The sequence below is a fragment of the Pan troglodytes genome, chromosome 12, assembly GCF_028858775.2.
Source record: "Pan troglodytes isolate AG18354 chromosome 12, NHGRI_mPanTro3-v2.0_pri, whole genome shotgun sequence".
In the NCBI taxonomy this organism is placed as follows: domain Eukaryota; kingdom Metazoa; phylum Chordata; class Mammalia; order Primates; family Hominidae; genus Pan; species Pan troglodytes.
In genome coordinates, this window is record NC_072410.2 from 31423165 (window position 1) to 31437215 (window position 14051).

General features: G+C 39.3%; 1 protein-coding gene and 1 non-coding gene across 2 annotated transcripts in view; both read left to right on the top strand.

Moving 5' to 3' along the window:
- The first annotated feature begins 2472 nt into the window (after positions 1–2472).
- LOC112207981 (ankyrin repeat domain-containing protein 20B) overlaps positions 2473–14051 on the top strand; it is a 42282-nt gene continuing 30703 nt past the window's right edge. The window contains 6 exon segments of the mRNA XM_054678010.2: positions 2473–2765; positions 6076–6190; positions 6353–6527; positions 7874–7877; positions 10411–10512; positions 11558–11695. Of these exon segments, the coding sequence (XP_054533985.1) occupies positions 2563–2765; positions 6076–6190; positions 6353–6527; positions 7874–7877; positions 10411–10512; positions 11558–11695 (737 nt within the window). The 5' untranslated portion in view covers positions 2473–2562.
- LOC112208217 (U6 spliceosomal RNA) lies at positions 13045–13151 on the top strand. The gene has a single exon (XR_008546515.1). It is a non-coding gene; the product is annotated as a U6 spliceosomal RNA (small nuclear RNA).

Genomic DNA, 14051 nt, shown 5'->3' on the forward strand with positions numbered 1-14051 from the left:
GAGACCATCCTGGTGAACACAGTGAAACCCCGTCTCTACTAAAAATACAAAAAAATTAGCCCGGCGTGGTGGCGGGTGCCTATAGTACCAGCTAGTCGGAGGCTGGGGCATGAGAATGGCATGAACCCGAGGGGCAGAGCTTGCAGCGAGTGGAGATGGCGCCACTGCACTCCAGCCTGGGCGACAGAGCGAGACTCCATCCCCCCCCCTCCACAAAAAAAAAACACTTCGCCCAGAATGCTAGCCTGATGGGAACTCCACCCCATCCATTCCAACCTAGTAAGGATAATTTAGTTTGTCTTTTCTGGTCTCACTTCCTTACTGACATCTAGTGTTCTTTTTTTGTTATTAAATTTCAGAAGACAAACTTTAGCATTTTCTAAAAGAAATTATTTTTACCTGCTTTTTTTTTTCATTCCAGAAACCATTACTACTATGCAACAAAGTAAAAATATCTAGTTTAAATAAAAATTTGATACGGTCAGGTGGGGATGAGTGCACAAGTGTGTGTACACACACGCGCAGGCTCTGAATGGGATATCTTGGCGGAGCAGAGGGATAAGGCTTTTATTTTGTTGGTGTGTTGAGTTAGAATCGCCCTTCTCACAAATAATTTAAATCAGGAGTTTTGTTAAAGCTAATTTGTACAACTAGGCAACATCTTTTCCCCATATATTTATACACATATACACATCTCTAATATTTGCATTTATTCATCTAAAAGAGCTTGGAAAAAGGGTCCTAAGTCTTTGGCTAGTTAAGGTAAAAATCTATATTTTAAAGTAATAAAAACATTTGCTGTGGACAGAGACATGCAGACACTGTGGGTGAAGCTGATGGATGTTCCATTGCAGGAAATGACATGGGGTTTTCTAAGGGAAAGCCCAGCATGCTGCAAGGAGAGGGGAGGTCCCGGGAGGGAATTGGAGTCAGTATTAGGATCTAAGTGTCATAGGGGAATGTGCTCCCAAAAAAGAATATGGCTGTTTCTGTGTCCATCCTGAAGTGGTTACCATGAGTGTGTGTGTGTGTGTGTGTGTGTGTGTGTGTGTGTGTGTGAGAATTAGAAGAGTTACATGCTGGAGCATTTCTGGTATCTCAACTGGCATCTCAGCTGCTGGTGATGATGGCTATACCTTTTCCTCAGTATTCAATGGTGCGTATTTTGAGTTAACAATCCACCCATTGGCTGAGGCAGGTGGATCATCTGAGGTGAGGAGTTCGAGACCAGCCTGGCCAATATGTGAAACCCCGTCTCTACTAAAAATACAAAAATTAGCCAGGTATGGTTGCAGCACCTGTAATCCCAGCTACTGGGGAGGCCAAGACAGGAGAATTGCTTGAATCCGGGAGGCAGAGGTTGCAGTGAGCTGAGATGGGCCACTGCACTCCAGCTTGGGCAGCAGAGTGAGACTTGGTCTCAAAAAAAAAAAAAAAAGTTATTGTGACATGCTGTACACATTCATAAATTCAGTGTCTCCCAGAAGTCTGAGATTTTTTTTTTTTTTTTGAGACAATTTCACTCTTGTTGCCCAGGCTGGAGTGCAATGGTGTGATCTCAGCTAACTGCAACCTCCGCTTCGTGGGTTCAAGCGATTCTCCTGCTTCAGCCCAAGTAGCTCCTGCCTCCCAAGTAGCTGGGATTACAGGCATGTGCCACCACGCCCAGCTAATTTTTTATTTTTAGTAGAGTTGGGGTTTCTCCACGTTGGTCAGGCTGGTCTCGAACCTGAGACCCCCGCCAGCAGCCGCTGTTTCATCCGTGTGGATACAGAGTGCCCAGCGCCAGGGCCCAGGATCCAGAAAGGTGTCCAAGAGGAGCGGACCTTGAGGCCATCCAAGGGAAGCTCCGCCATCCTGCGCCAGTGCCAGATCTGCAGCCGCAAACCGCGCGTGTGGCACTGGCAGCAGTGAGGGCGAGTGGGGGAAGGAGCAGCCCATGACTCTGCCTCCATGCCTCTCTAGCTACCTGACACTAGCCACACAGACTCCAGGGCCAGAGCCTCAGCGTTCAGCCAGACAATCCGCGAAGCCACTCAGGTGGCCGCGGAGTGCCCTTGCCAGCACCCTATCTCTCTTCCGAGGAGGAGCGGGGCGGGCTGCAAGGCCAGACAGGCCTTCCTTCTCAGGCCGGGCTGGCTGCGCGCCTGCGATTCTGGGGCCGCCCGGGCGATCCCAGGAGAACCGGCGAGCCCATCGGCGCCCGCCCAGAGCTGCAGCCCCACCTGCCGGCGCACGCCGCCAGGGAGCGTCTTCCGGGAGCCCGGCAGCAACCGCGGTGCAGGCGCGCGCCCAACGGCTTTGCGAGGCTCACTCGGTCTGAGAGGTCGGAGGCTGCCAGTGTCGCTGCTGAAGGCTGTGGTGGACCGGGCTGGATCGCGGATTGTGGAGTAGATCATAGATTTGAAATAGCGGATTTGGGGTTGGATCGGGGCTTTGGGGTTGGATAGGGGATTTGGGGCTGGGTCGGCCGGGGTCGGGGGAGGGGGGTGGTGAAAAGGTGACAGGGAGCTGCCCCCGCTCAAGAGCCGGTGGTTGGGGGTCTGAGAAGTAGTCACCGCTATGAAGTTATTCGGCTTCGGGAGCCGCAGGGGCCAGACGGCCCAGGGCTCCATAGACCACGTCTACACGGGTTCCGGATACCGAATCCGGGACTCCGAACTGCAGAAGATCCACAGGGCAGCTGTCAAAGGCGACGCCGCGGAGGTGGAGCGCTGCCTGGCGCGCAGGAGCGGAGACCTGGACGCCCGGGACAAGCAGCACAGGTAGCGGGGGCTCAGCCCGGGGTGGGAGGGGGTCCCCAGGCCCGGCTTCCCCGCAGACCCTGGGACGGGGCCTTGCAGGGCGCCGGGCACCCTCGGAGCGGCGGAACCAAGCGGACTCTCAGCTGTTTTCCATCCCTCATAATTCTCTGGCTGGAGCAGTTGGAGAATTCGAGTGATTTAACTCACAAAGTTAAGCATATACAGCGTTGTTATTTTTAACGTGCACTTTTAAAACATGGTTTATATACATTATAGGAGGTGCCTAATGAGAGAACTCGTTCCCCTATCAAAAATACCGTGAGTTATTTCAGTGGGCGAAAAGTTCTCAGATAAGAGAGCTTACTTGAAAAATATTTACTATATTATATATATATATATATATATTTTCAGATGATAAGTATGTTTTCATTTATAGGGAATTCATTATATTCTTTTTTTTTTTTTTGAGTCGGAGTCTCGCTTCTTTGCCCAGGCTGGTGTCCAATGGCACAATCTTGGCTCACTGCAACCTCTGCCTGTCGGGTTCAAGCAATTTTCCTACCTCAGCCTCCCAAGTAGCTGGGATTGCAGGCAGGTGCCAGCGTGCCTGGCTAATTTTTGTATATTTAGTTTCACCACGTTGGCCAGGCTGGTCTCGAACTCCTGACCTCAAGTCATCTGCCTGCCTCCGCCTCCCAAAGCGCTGGGATTACAGGTGTGAGCCACCGCGCCTGGCCTATGTTGTTTATTATATATCATAAGATATATATGTATACATATCAGTAATATATATATAACAGATATGTTATATATATCAGTTATATATACACATTAGATGAAAAGTACATCTTCATTTTACAGGGAATTCTTTCAAATCAAATCATCAAACACTCTAAAAGTGGGCAAAGTACCTTTTTCCAGATCTACAAGTTATTTATATACATAGGAAAAAATCCTTTGCATTTCTGGTATAAGAATTTAAAAGAGGAATGAAACAGTTTTCTATCCACGATATTTGTGACGATGTTTTATACTGCTGCTTAAAGTTTAAGTTGCTGATTACTTTTCAAAGTACTCATTTGAAAATGGTAAGTACTACATTTAAAAAGTGTGTATGCCCTTTACCCACCAATTCCATTATACTAAAATACCCTTAGGAAATAAAGATACATGCACTTTATTTTTCACAGTACTTACTTTAAAAAGAACCCGTAGAATGGATCCTATAAATAAATTTCAGTTGCATCCATAGGATGGAATATGTGACCACTGAAGGTGGCAATAGATACAGAAGTACATTGATGTGCAAAGATGTATTTTGTTATAGCTAGCGAGGAAAAAAAATTAGTTAAATTATACATACACAAACATACTATGGTCTTGTTTTAGCAAAAATATGTACAAAATATAAAATTTGTAATTTCTGAGCATTTGTATTTTAAGTAAAGTTTTTTTCCTTTTTCTTATCTGTGATTGCTGCAGTGAGCATGTACAAAACTTCTAGTAAAAGTTTATTATTAATGGAGTAATCCTTGGGAAGAGAGGAATATGAATCTTGCGCTGATGAAAATAATTTCTCACTTTCTATTTTTTATCATTATTGTGTGTGTTGTTATCTTCTTTGAGCTTTTAGCCTCTTCAGAAGTAAAAAGGGAATGTTTTTATCTGTTTCCAGATTTTATTATCTATATATTTTATTATGTACATGTTTTTCTTATATACTCATTCCATTTATGCAAAGATAGATTAATCATTTCATTTTAATTGTATTCTTTAAAAATAAAATAACACATAATAATTACTATTGCAAAAATATTGCTTTATAGGAGTTTATTTAAAAATATTGAACTCCCCAACTGTATTTATCCATTCTTTCATTCTATTTATGGATCAAGCGTAACCTGAGTACCTGCTATGTAGCAGACATATTCTACCATCTCTCAGGACCCGTCCATCCTTAAACACTTCATGTTTACCTGCCCCGCCTGCACAAGCTGAGAGATTTAAAATAGGAATATTGGGACTTAATCTCCTTGAAACTTTATCTCCCACCTTTCAAACAAAAGCATTTCTGAAGTTAGAAAATAGTAGAAGATAACCTTTAACTGCTCTTTCGAAAGTTTATCAGTCTTAAATACTAATATTAATCATTGGAAAGTCTTATTTGCATATATTCTCTAAGTATAAATACTGAATACAATGAGCCATATGTATTCATTTGAATCATGAGTTTTCTTTGGCTTCAAGTTGTTTGAAAATCAAAGAATTAATTTGTTTAAAAAATGCATTATTGTTATTTCAGTGCTTTTTCCCCATAGTACCTTTAAGAACTAAAATGTATTTAAGTTTCAGTTACATGCCTAGAACTGCCCTAGACCTGCTGAGTATACCATATTCTACTTAATGTAAGGTCTCATGGATTGCGTGATGCCCCGCTATTTTATATATCAATAAGATAATTTTTAAAATGCTACCAATTATAGTTATAACAAATCATGAATTATAAGTGGCATTCCAATGTCAGAGGTGTTAAAATGTGACCTACTCGTTAAGTCATCCTGCAAAGTAGGTATAATTGTATCATTCTACCTAATTAAAATGGTTTTGTTTAGTAGTAATAGTAATAATTATAATATCTGGCTGGGTGCAGTGGCTCACACCTGTAATCCCAGAACTTTGGGAGGCTGAGGTGAGAGGATTGTTTGATGCCAGGAGTTTGAGACCAGCCTGGACAACAAAGTGAGATTCTTACTCTACAAAAATTTTTAAATAAATAGTTGGGCATGCTGGTGCTCATCTGTAGTCCCAGCTACTCAGGAGGCTGGGGATGGAGGATCATTTGACCCAGGAGTTCCAGGTATAGTTACACCATTGCACTCCAGCCTGGGCAAAAGAGTGAGACTTTGTCTCAAAAAACAAAAATCTTAGAATTATTGAGTTGTTGTAGGAACTGTTCTACATACTTTACATAGCTTCTCATTTAAGCATCACGATGGCGTCCTATGAGATAGCTACTATTGTCATCTTTATTAATGAGGAAGTTGAGACACAGAAAGGCTAAGCAATAGTTGGTAAGTGTCAAGGCTTAAAGTAGGACTCAAGCCCTAGTTGAACGGAATCCAAAGACTGAGCTCTTTCTACTCAAATAGGCTGCTGTTTTCATTAAGGCAGTGAGCAATAAGAGCTAGTAAGTATTGTACTTTCTTCAAAAAAATTATTTGTTTTGAAGGCAGAGGAAAAACATGCTATTCAATTTTTACAATTACATGAATGATTGTATGTTTTGAGATATTGTACTACAGTTTCTTAAAAAATCCTCTTACTCTCGTAGAACTGCTTTACACTTGGCCTGTGCCAGTGGCCATGTGCAAGTGGTCACTCTCCTGGTTAACAGAAAATGCCAGATTGATATCTGTGACAAAGAAAACAGAATGCCTTTGATGCAGGTATATTAGAGCCAACTCTTTCAGCATGACATGGATTTGATTTACATATATAGAATTAAAATAAATTGATCTCATTTACATGTAACTAGTTAGTGAAACCTGTGGAATGTGTATTTTGAATTCTTGGAATTTACAATCTGTTTCTTGGTCTAACACGGACAGGCTGTCCATTGCCAGGAAGAGGCTTGTGCCGTTATTCTGCTGAAACATGGCGCCAATCCAAACCTTAAGGATATCTACGGCAACACTGCTCTCCATTATGCTGTGTATAGTGAGAGCACCTCACTGGCAGAAAAACTGCTTTCCCATGGTGCACACATTGAAGCACTGGACCAAGGTATAGATCAGTCAACTTTCTTTCCAAAATATTTGTTTTAACATTGACATAGGTAAGGGTCAATTTTTTATATGTGGAAGCTCAACCATTCCCTGAATGCAAATACAAATTAAGTTATTTTGAAATAACTTAATTGTCTAAGATTTTATTTTAAATATTGATACTTTTAAAGAAGCATTAAAGGGCACAGCTTTATAAAATGCACTTTGGAAAGTATTTGTGCATTTGTTAAAGGTAAAACCTTTTCAACTTTTTTTCTACACAGGGTTATTCTTTTTTTTTTTTTTTTTTTTCTTAGTGTAAAACAACACAGGAAAGAAAATATTCCCTGGAAATAGGCTTTATCTTAAAACTCAAACAAAACTAAAGCAACTTACAAAAAGTGGACATGTTGCTGCTGCTGCTAATTTTCTGAAAAACTGATGTATTATCTCTCAGTGGCAAGGCTTAAGAGGGAAAAATGGGAGGGGAGAAGGAGAGCAATCAGAAATATGCAGGTCACTTGGATATTAGATAATGAGGGAAAATGCCAGGAAGAGGTTTTTTTTTGTGTTTTTAAGTTTGTTTTATGTGTTGAGACAAGGTGCTGTTTAGCTTTGGGTCTAATAATTTTTGGTTTGAAAAAGAATGAGTTGCAACTTGCCTAGAGACGAATTTTAGGAGGACTCTGAGGAAACCAGATTGGCAGTGAATATGTGGTGACGAAGTGAGAAACACTTCAGCAGAAGGTGGAACAAATTATTAACTGACTTATTGCTCATCCTGGCAGAAACAGCCACTTAGATAAGAACCTAAAGCCTCCTCTCAAATCTAGAATGTCTTAGTGGGAAGGTGGGAGATAAGGAGCTTGTAAATAGCAAAATCAAGTGGGATTTTGAGTTTACTTGTCCCTGTTCTACCCATAGCCAGGAAACTTAACTGGAGTTTTAATAAATGACACTATCTCTTACTCTTTTCTCTTTTTGGCCACATCTCCAACTGACAAAGGAATTAGCCATGTGGGTGAGAGGTGAGACTGAAGTGATTGCTGCACTAATTCTCAGAATTGTGCATTACAGTGACCTGAGGACATTTTGTTAAAAATCTACAATTGTAGGCTTTCCCCTGAAGATTTTGATGTAATAGACCTAATAAGGCCTGAACGTGTTTAAAAATGTTTTCTTGAAGCTGGGCACAGTGGTGTATTCCTGTAGTCCCAGCTTGAGCCTAAGAGTTTGAATCCAGCTTGAGCAACATAGTGAGACTCTTGTCTCTAACAACAATAATAGCCAAAAAAAAAAAAAACCACAAAAAAACAAAAAACCTTCAAGGTTGGGATACACTCTTGATTAAAAACCCCAGAATAGATAAGTGCAATATATAAATTTCTGTATCTCAAAAATGTAAGAAATCTCTAGAAGAGTTGGCATTTGATAGTTGCCACTTCCTTCAAAGTTCTCCTTTTCAATAATATTAGCCTGACTTATCTGTCTTTCTCTACATCTGTGACTGGGAAGTGAAAGGAAATATCATTGGCAATATCTCTCAGCTTACAGAATAACATGTTTTCCTTCCCACCATGAATCATTCACTACCATTCAGAGAGTCTTCAGAAATTTGCTTATGGGTAATCTTTCAATAGGTAGAGGCTGACCCTTTCATGATTTCATGTCCCTTTGTCACCACGCAGGTGATTATGTGTCAACAAATGTTCATTACAAGTTGGGCTTTCTCAATTAGAATAGTAGCAAATCCTAAACTATTTTTTTTAGTTGAAGTTTTATTATGAACTATCTGAGTATGTTTAAGTTTATAGAACTTTAGCATACCCAAAATGTCAGTTTTAAACACTGAAATCCATGAAGTTAATAAGAATATAGATAGGAATTCTTTTAATAATTTAGTTTTAGCAGTCTTGTGAACCAATTATCTATTTGGTTAACAATCTGGGAAAATTATATACAAACATATTTTAAATGAATACATGTTGGAAAAATTCTTGAAGCAGGTATTGTGAGTCTTTTTAGCAATTTTTATTATATATGAGAGCCTGATTTTTTGGTAGAACATATGATACCAGAGAAAGAAAATATTTTACATGCAAATACTTGGATTATACACAACCATTTAGTAACACATTAATGGCGAATATAAAAACACAAGGGCCATATTCTAATGTGGTACACAGATTTGTTTGTTTTCCTCTATAAGTTGAATCAACATGTAAAATTTAGAAGACTCGTGAAGAAATGTGGACTTCAGGCTTATCCTAAAAAATCAAATCTGGTGTCCCCTGAGTTTCTATCATTCTTTGGTCTGCTGTGCAGAAGTTGCCCCTTTATAGAAGGCATGTATTCTCCAGTTTGCTACTGTGCCCACCTTAGTACTTCCCTTACTCAGGCAACCTTCCTTTGTCCTTGTAAGTATCTGAGTTTACAACTCCTATGTTATAGTATATTTTGATAAAAATTTCAAGGTTTTTAAGTCAGCATGTATTTGTTTATAATATATAGTCTATAGAGTATATAAATCCCTCAGTTATGGAGTTGAATTTTAGAGTTTAGAAGTTTTTAACTCTTTTCTTTATATATACCACAAATAATTCTCTGCCCATAAGAATGCCTAGAAGCCTTTTTAGGTTATTCCTGGTTATAGTTGGATAATTTACGAATATTGCAGACAGTACATCTTTCTCCTCAGTGCTCTTCCTTAAAGATGCAAGTGACTTATTGGCTTGTATAATGCCAGAAATAATCCATATGGATCAGTATGAGAACTTTTATTGATAAGCCATTATGTTTTTATTTCCAATTTATATTTTGTCTAAAATAAAAAAATAATTTTAAGTAGCCATTTAAGTGGAAGCCAGTAAAAATGGATTTAAAAAGTAGGGCTGCACTAGGGTCCCGGGATTACCATTATAATTGAGAATAGTATTTCTTACTGAGTTTTGGTTTTTAAAATATTTGTTCTTAAGTTTTTTAAACCTATCTCTCTTACACAGAATATACTGAGCTTTCTAACAGTAAAGATAAAAATCTCTTGTATTAGGGGGAAAACCCATGGACTATTTAATAATAAGGAAAATAAATGCATTTGAAGGCAATCTCTCTTAATTCAAAGCTCATTTCCATGGTGACCCATTTGGAGCAGGAGTGCCTGACATTGGCATCTGGGATCCTGACACCACTGATAGAAGTGAATCAAGCAAGTTTGTACCACCCAGAGGAAACCGCCACCTGTATTGGGAAGCTCTGGCAACTGTATCTCTGAAACTCTTAATTCCTCAAATGTTAATGTTTGCCACAAATAGTATTGTCAAAGGGGGATTAGGTAAAATTAAAGAGATTTCTTGATTATTGGATATAAAATACAGTTTTGTAATACTTCTCAAATACAGATGGTCATGGAGTCTTTCTCTTGGGGTATAATACTTCTGATAAAGCAAATATTCTTTGGAATATAGTTTAAGAAACACTGCTTTAGAGATAGTAATTTAGATCATTAATTTATGTAAAAAACTTAAAATATTTGCTACTGTGTCTTAGGGTTTTAGGCCCTTGCCTCAAGAAGCTCTTGGTTTCAGTGGGAGACAGTGAAATGACTACAATGTACCATGCTAAGTGCTGTGATCAAAGCAAGGATTCTTGGGACTAGTAAATGTTTAAAGTGAGTTTTGGCAATCACCACAGTTAATCCGGGGAGACAGAGGAGGGTTGTTTGCAAGGCAAAGCGCAGCACATCAGAAAGCACAGAGGAGTGAGAAGGAAGGGACTGCTTTTCATTTACTTCCTTTCTATATTGTATGTTGAAGTTCAAAGCATCCTAGAGAAGATTTTCAGTTCAGTTGAGAAATATTTAATTTTGTGAATTATTAATATTTTTCTGCTGTTTTATAGGACAGTAATACCCCACTTTTATTCGCTACAATTTGCAAGAAAGAGAAAATGGTGGAATTGTTATTGAAAAAGAAAGCAAGTACACATGCCGTTGATAGGCTGAGACGGTACAGTAGTTCTTTTTTTACAAATAAAACCTGAGTATTCTAGAGTGGTCACTCAAGTCAGAAATATTAATAAGAATATTAACATAATTATTGGCATATAATGAAAAATATCACCATGAATAATCAGATAGACCAGCAAATATTTGGACTGAGTAACATAAAGAATAGTACATAGTAGGATTCATCTTCTCTTATAATATACAGTGTTTGGTATTTATAATCAGATGATTTTGGTACTGTAATCTTTTATTAGCTAAAGGGTTTTGTATTCGTTTTATTAATTTTTTTTTTTTTGAGATGGAGTCTTGCTCTGTTGCCAGGCTGGAGTGCCGTGGTGTGATCTCAGCTCACTGCATTCTCCACCTCCCAGGTTCAAGCGATTCTCCTGCCTCAGCCTCCCAAGTAGCTGAGACTACAGGTGCACGCCACCATGCCCAGCTAATTTTTGTATTTTTAGTAGAGATGGGATTTCACCATGTTGGCCAGGATGGTCTCGATCTCTTGACCTCGTGATCTGCTCTCCTTGGCTTCCCAAAGTGCTGGGATTACAGGTATGAGACACTGCACCTGACAAGTTTTATTCATTTTTAAAGTGTGGACTTTTAGTTTATGACTGCTAGCATTGTCATTATTATTATTGTTGTTGTTGTTGTTTTCAGCCTGCAGATAACTCTTATCTGACCCCTAGCTGATTTGACTAGGAAAGCAATGGGGAAATCTTCATCTAAATCTTTGCCTACTTTAGATAAGTGACCTCAGCACAGTTTCTTGGCCATCAAAGGACTATAAGTTAGCAACTTGTATTATGTCTTACCCCAGTGGGACAAGAGGCTTCCCTGTTGTCCCTTTCTTTTAGCCTTGGTGACAATTTACAAAGATGAACACTTGAGCACCCTAGATGCTTATAGACCCAAGCTAGTACATGCAAATGGTTATTACATCTACACTGACAGGCGGATATTAAATTGGTAAAGTGTATCAAACTAGCTTTTTAAAAAAGTCTTTATTAAAGTTATTGAGTGGAGTTATTTCTTTGTTATTTTAGGTCAGCTCTCATGCTTGCTGTATACTATGACTCACCAGGTATTGTCAATATCCTTCTTAAGCAAAATATTGATGTCTTCGCTCAAGACATGTGTGGACGAGATGCAGAAGGTTACGCTATTTCTCATCATTTGACAAAGTAAGTGTTTATGTTAAAAGGCCAGTTAATGCTAAATTGAAGTTTAAAATAATTGCAACTACTCCATCTTATACATTAGGTGAGAGTTCATAGTTTGGTTCAGATAGTTTGAAATAGCGAAGAGTTAGTCTACCTTTTAGCCAGAAATCAAGCAGAAGTCTAGATTAGTTAGAAGTAGAGTGCGAGATTTTTTCTGGATTTTTGAGACCTTTATCCCTAGGGATCTCAATGTCATTCATTTTATTCTAAGTATAATCCCCATGCATGGGATAAAAGGAGCCATGTCTTTGATTTCTTTTCCTTTCCTTTCTTTTTTTTTTTTTTTTTTTTTTTTTTTTGTAGAGACAAGGTCTCACTCTGTTGCCCTGGCTGGTCTTGAACTTTTGAGGTCAAGTAATCCCCCTGCCTCGGCCTCTGAAAGTGCTAGCCACCATGCCTGGCCTGACTTTTCTAATTAGTTATTGAGTCTTGTAATGTCCAGTTTAACAGAAATCTTGTCCCCTGGGGCTCTCTCCTGTGTCTTCCTTCTTTGAATTTTCCAAGAAGCTAAGGGGTTTCCTAAGTCCAAGGAAGGCAATCTTTCTTTACAAGTCAGAAGAAGGGGAAAAAAGGCCATTCTGATTATTCTGTTGTTTCCATGGACTCACTTGCTGTATTGTTGCCATTATAACCGGTCCTGCAATCTGATAATGATTGACCTTTGCCACCAGGATGCCTTCACTGATTCAGACCCCTCAGTTTTCATGGTGATTCATATATAGAGGTCAAAGCTACGGTGTTTCTTAGTTTATGTACTTGTGCTCGGTCATTGTTCCCAGCACCCTGCTCTGGCAGCTAGGCCTCCTAGCTTTATCCACACAAGTATTGAGCAAGTTGATGCTCACCGTACACTAAAAACCTTATTTGGAGCCCACGTCTTAGCTAGACTTTGCCGTTTGTCTTTCCTTTAACCAATATTAGTTGGGATTGTTCTCAATAGTCAGGGATGTTCAAATAACGTTGCAGGAAGAGATCAGAGTTCCCTGTCTCTTTTGCTATCAGATCTGTACCTTGAGGCTTTTTTATATCCTGTGCAGCAGCTTTGGTTAGATAGCGGAATGTTCCATGTTATCTTTCCACTGAGTAGTGGGAACCAGCTTGCAGTTGGCCCCTCAAGTAATGTGTCTCTATAATCATGAAAATCTCCTGGGCTACTTGCAGCTCTTCCTCAAGTTTTAAATATATTTTAAAATTCTACCTCACAGGAAGCCATTGAATAAAATTCTCTGAGTCTGAAGTAAGTGAGTTGGATTTAATAGAGCTAAGCCTCATCCATGACTCATGAGTATCCATGTATCAAACAGGGCTTTGTACTTATTTCAACAGCACATATTTTAAAATTGGATCAATACAGAGCAGATAAGCATGGCTACTGCCTAGGGATAGCACACAAATTCAGAAAACATTCCATATTTTACATAGTCCCAGGAAGGCCATTTGACTATTTGTTGAGTAGCTCCAAGGAAGCAGTGTGAGCAAAACCAAAACAGGTGACACGCAATATTGAAATTGTGATTATCGCTATGAAACTATTGACGTATGGTGATCTCTGAAATGGGAACAGAGCTGAGTAATAAGGGGATGTTACATGTTGTTAGTACATGTCTTGGAAATGAGAAAATGTCAACTTGTATTTCCTTCATGGAGCTGAAAAACAATCAAAGCAGGGTTTTGTCTTGTCTGTTAGTTGGAGAGGACCATGGAGATCCAGCAGCCAAGCACAGATCTGCTGGCTCAGAGTTTGGGGAGGTAGAGAAGGAGTGGTAGTTGTCCAAGCCAGGTTTTGACACCTATTAGTTTTCTGCCCTTGGTGTGATTGATGAGCTCAGTGATGAGCTCACTAAATTTATATATATATATATATATAAATTTAGTAATAAGTTATGAATTAGGGAAAATGCCCTGAATTACAAGCCACAATGAATACAAGTAATAACCAAAATTAGCACTTAATAACATTTTCTGAAAACTGCAACATTTGAATATTAGAACTTATAGAAAAACACACACCGAGCATTATTTGGGATTCCAAAATGGTTTCAGCAATAAAGTTCAAGAATAAATTATTCCATTGCTTTACTATTTCTCTGAACATTAAAACATGTAATCTCATTACATCTTCCAAACAACCTAGTGAAGTAAGGTAGCAGAATCCTTATTTTTTAGAAGAAGCCTAAGAGAAGCAACTTGTCTGAAGACAAAATACCTACAGAGCGAGGTATTTTGGTTACAGAGCGAGGACTTACTCTGAGTGCAGGACACTTTGCATGAAATCCAGCTAACTAGGGTTCATTTACTGAGCTGTGCTTCCTCCATT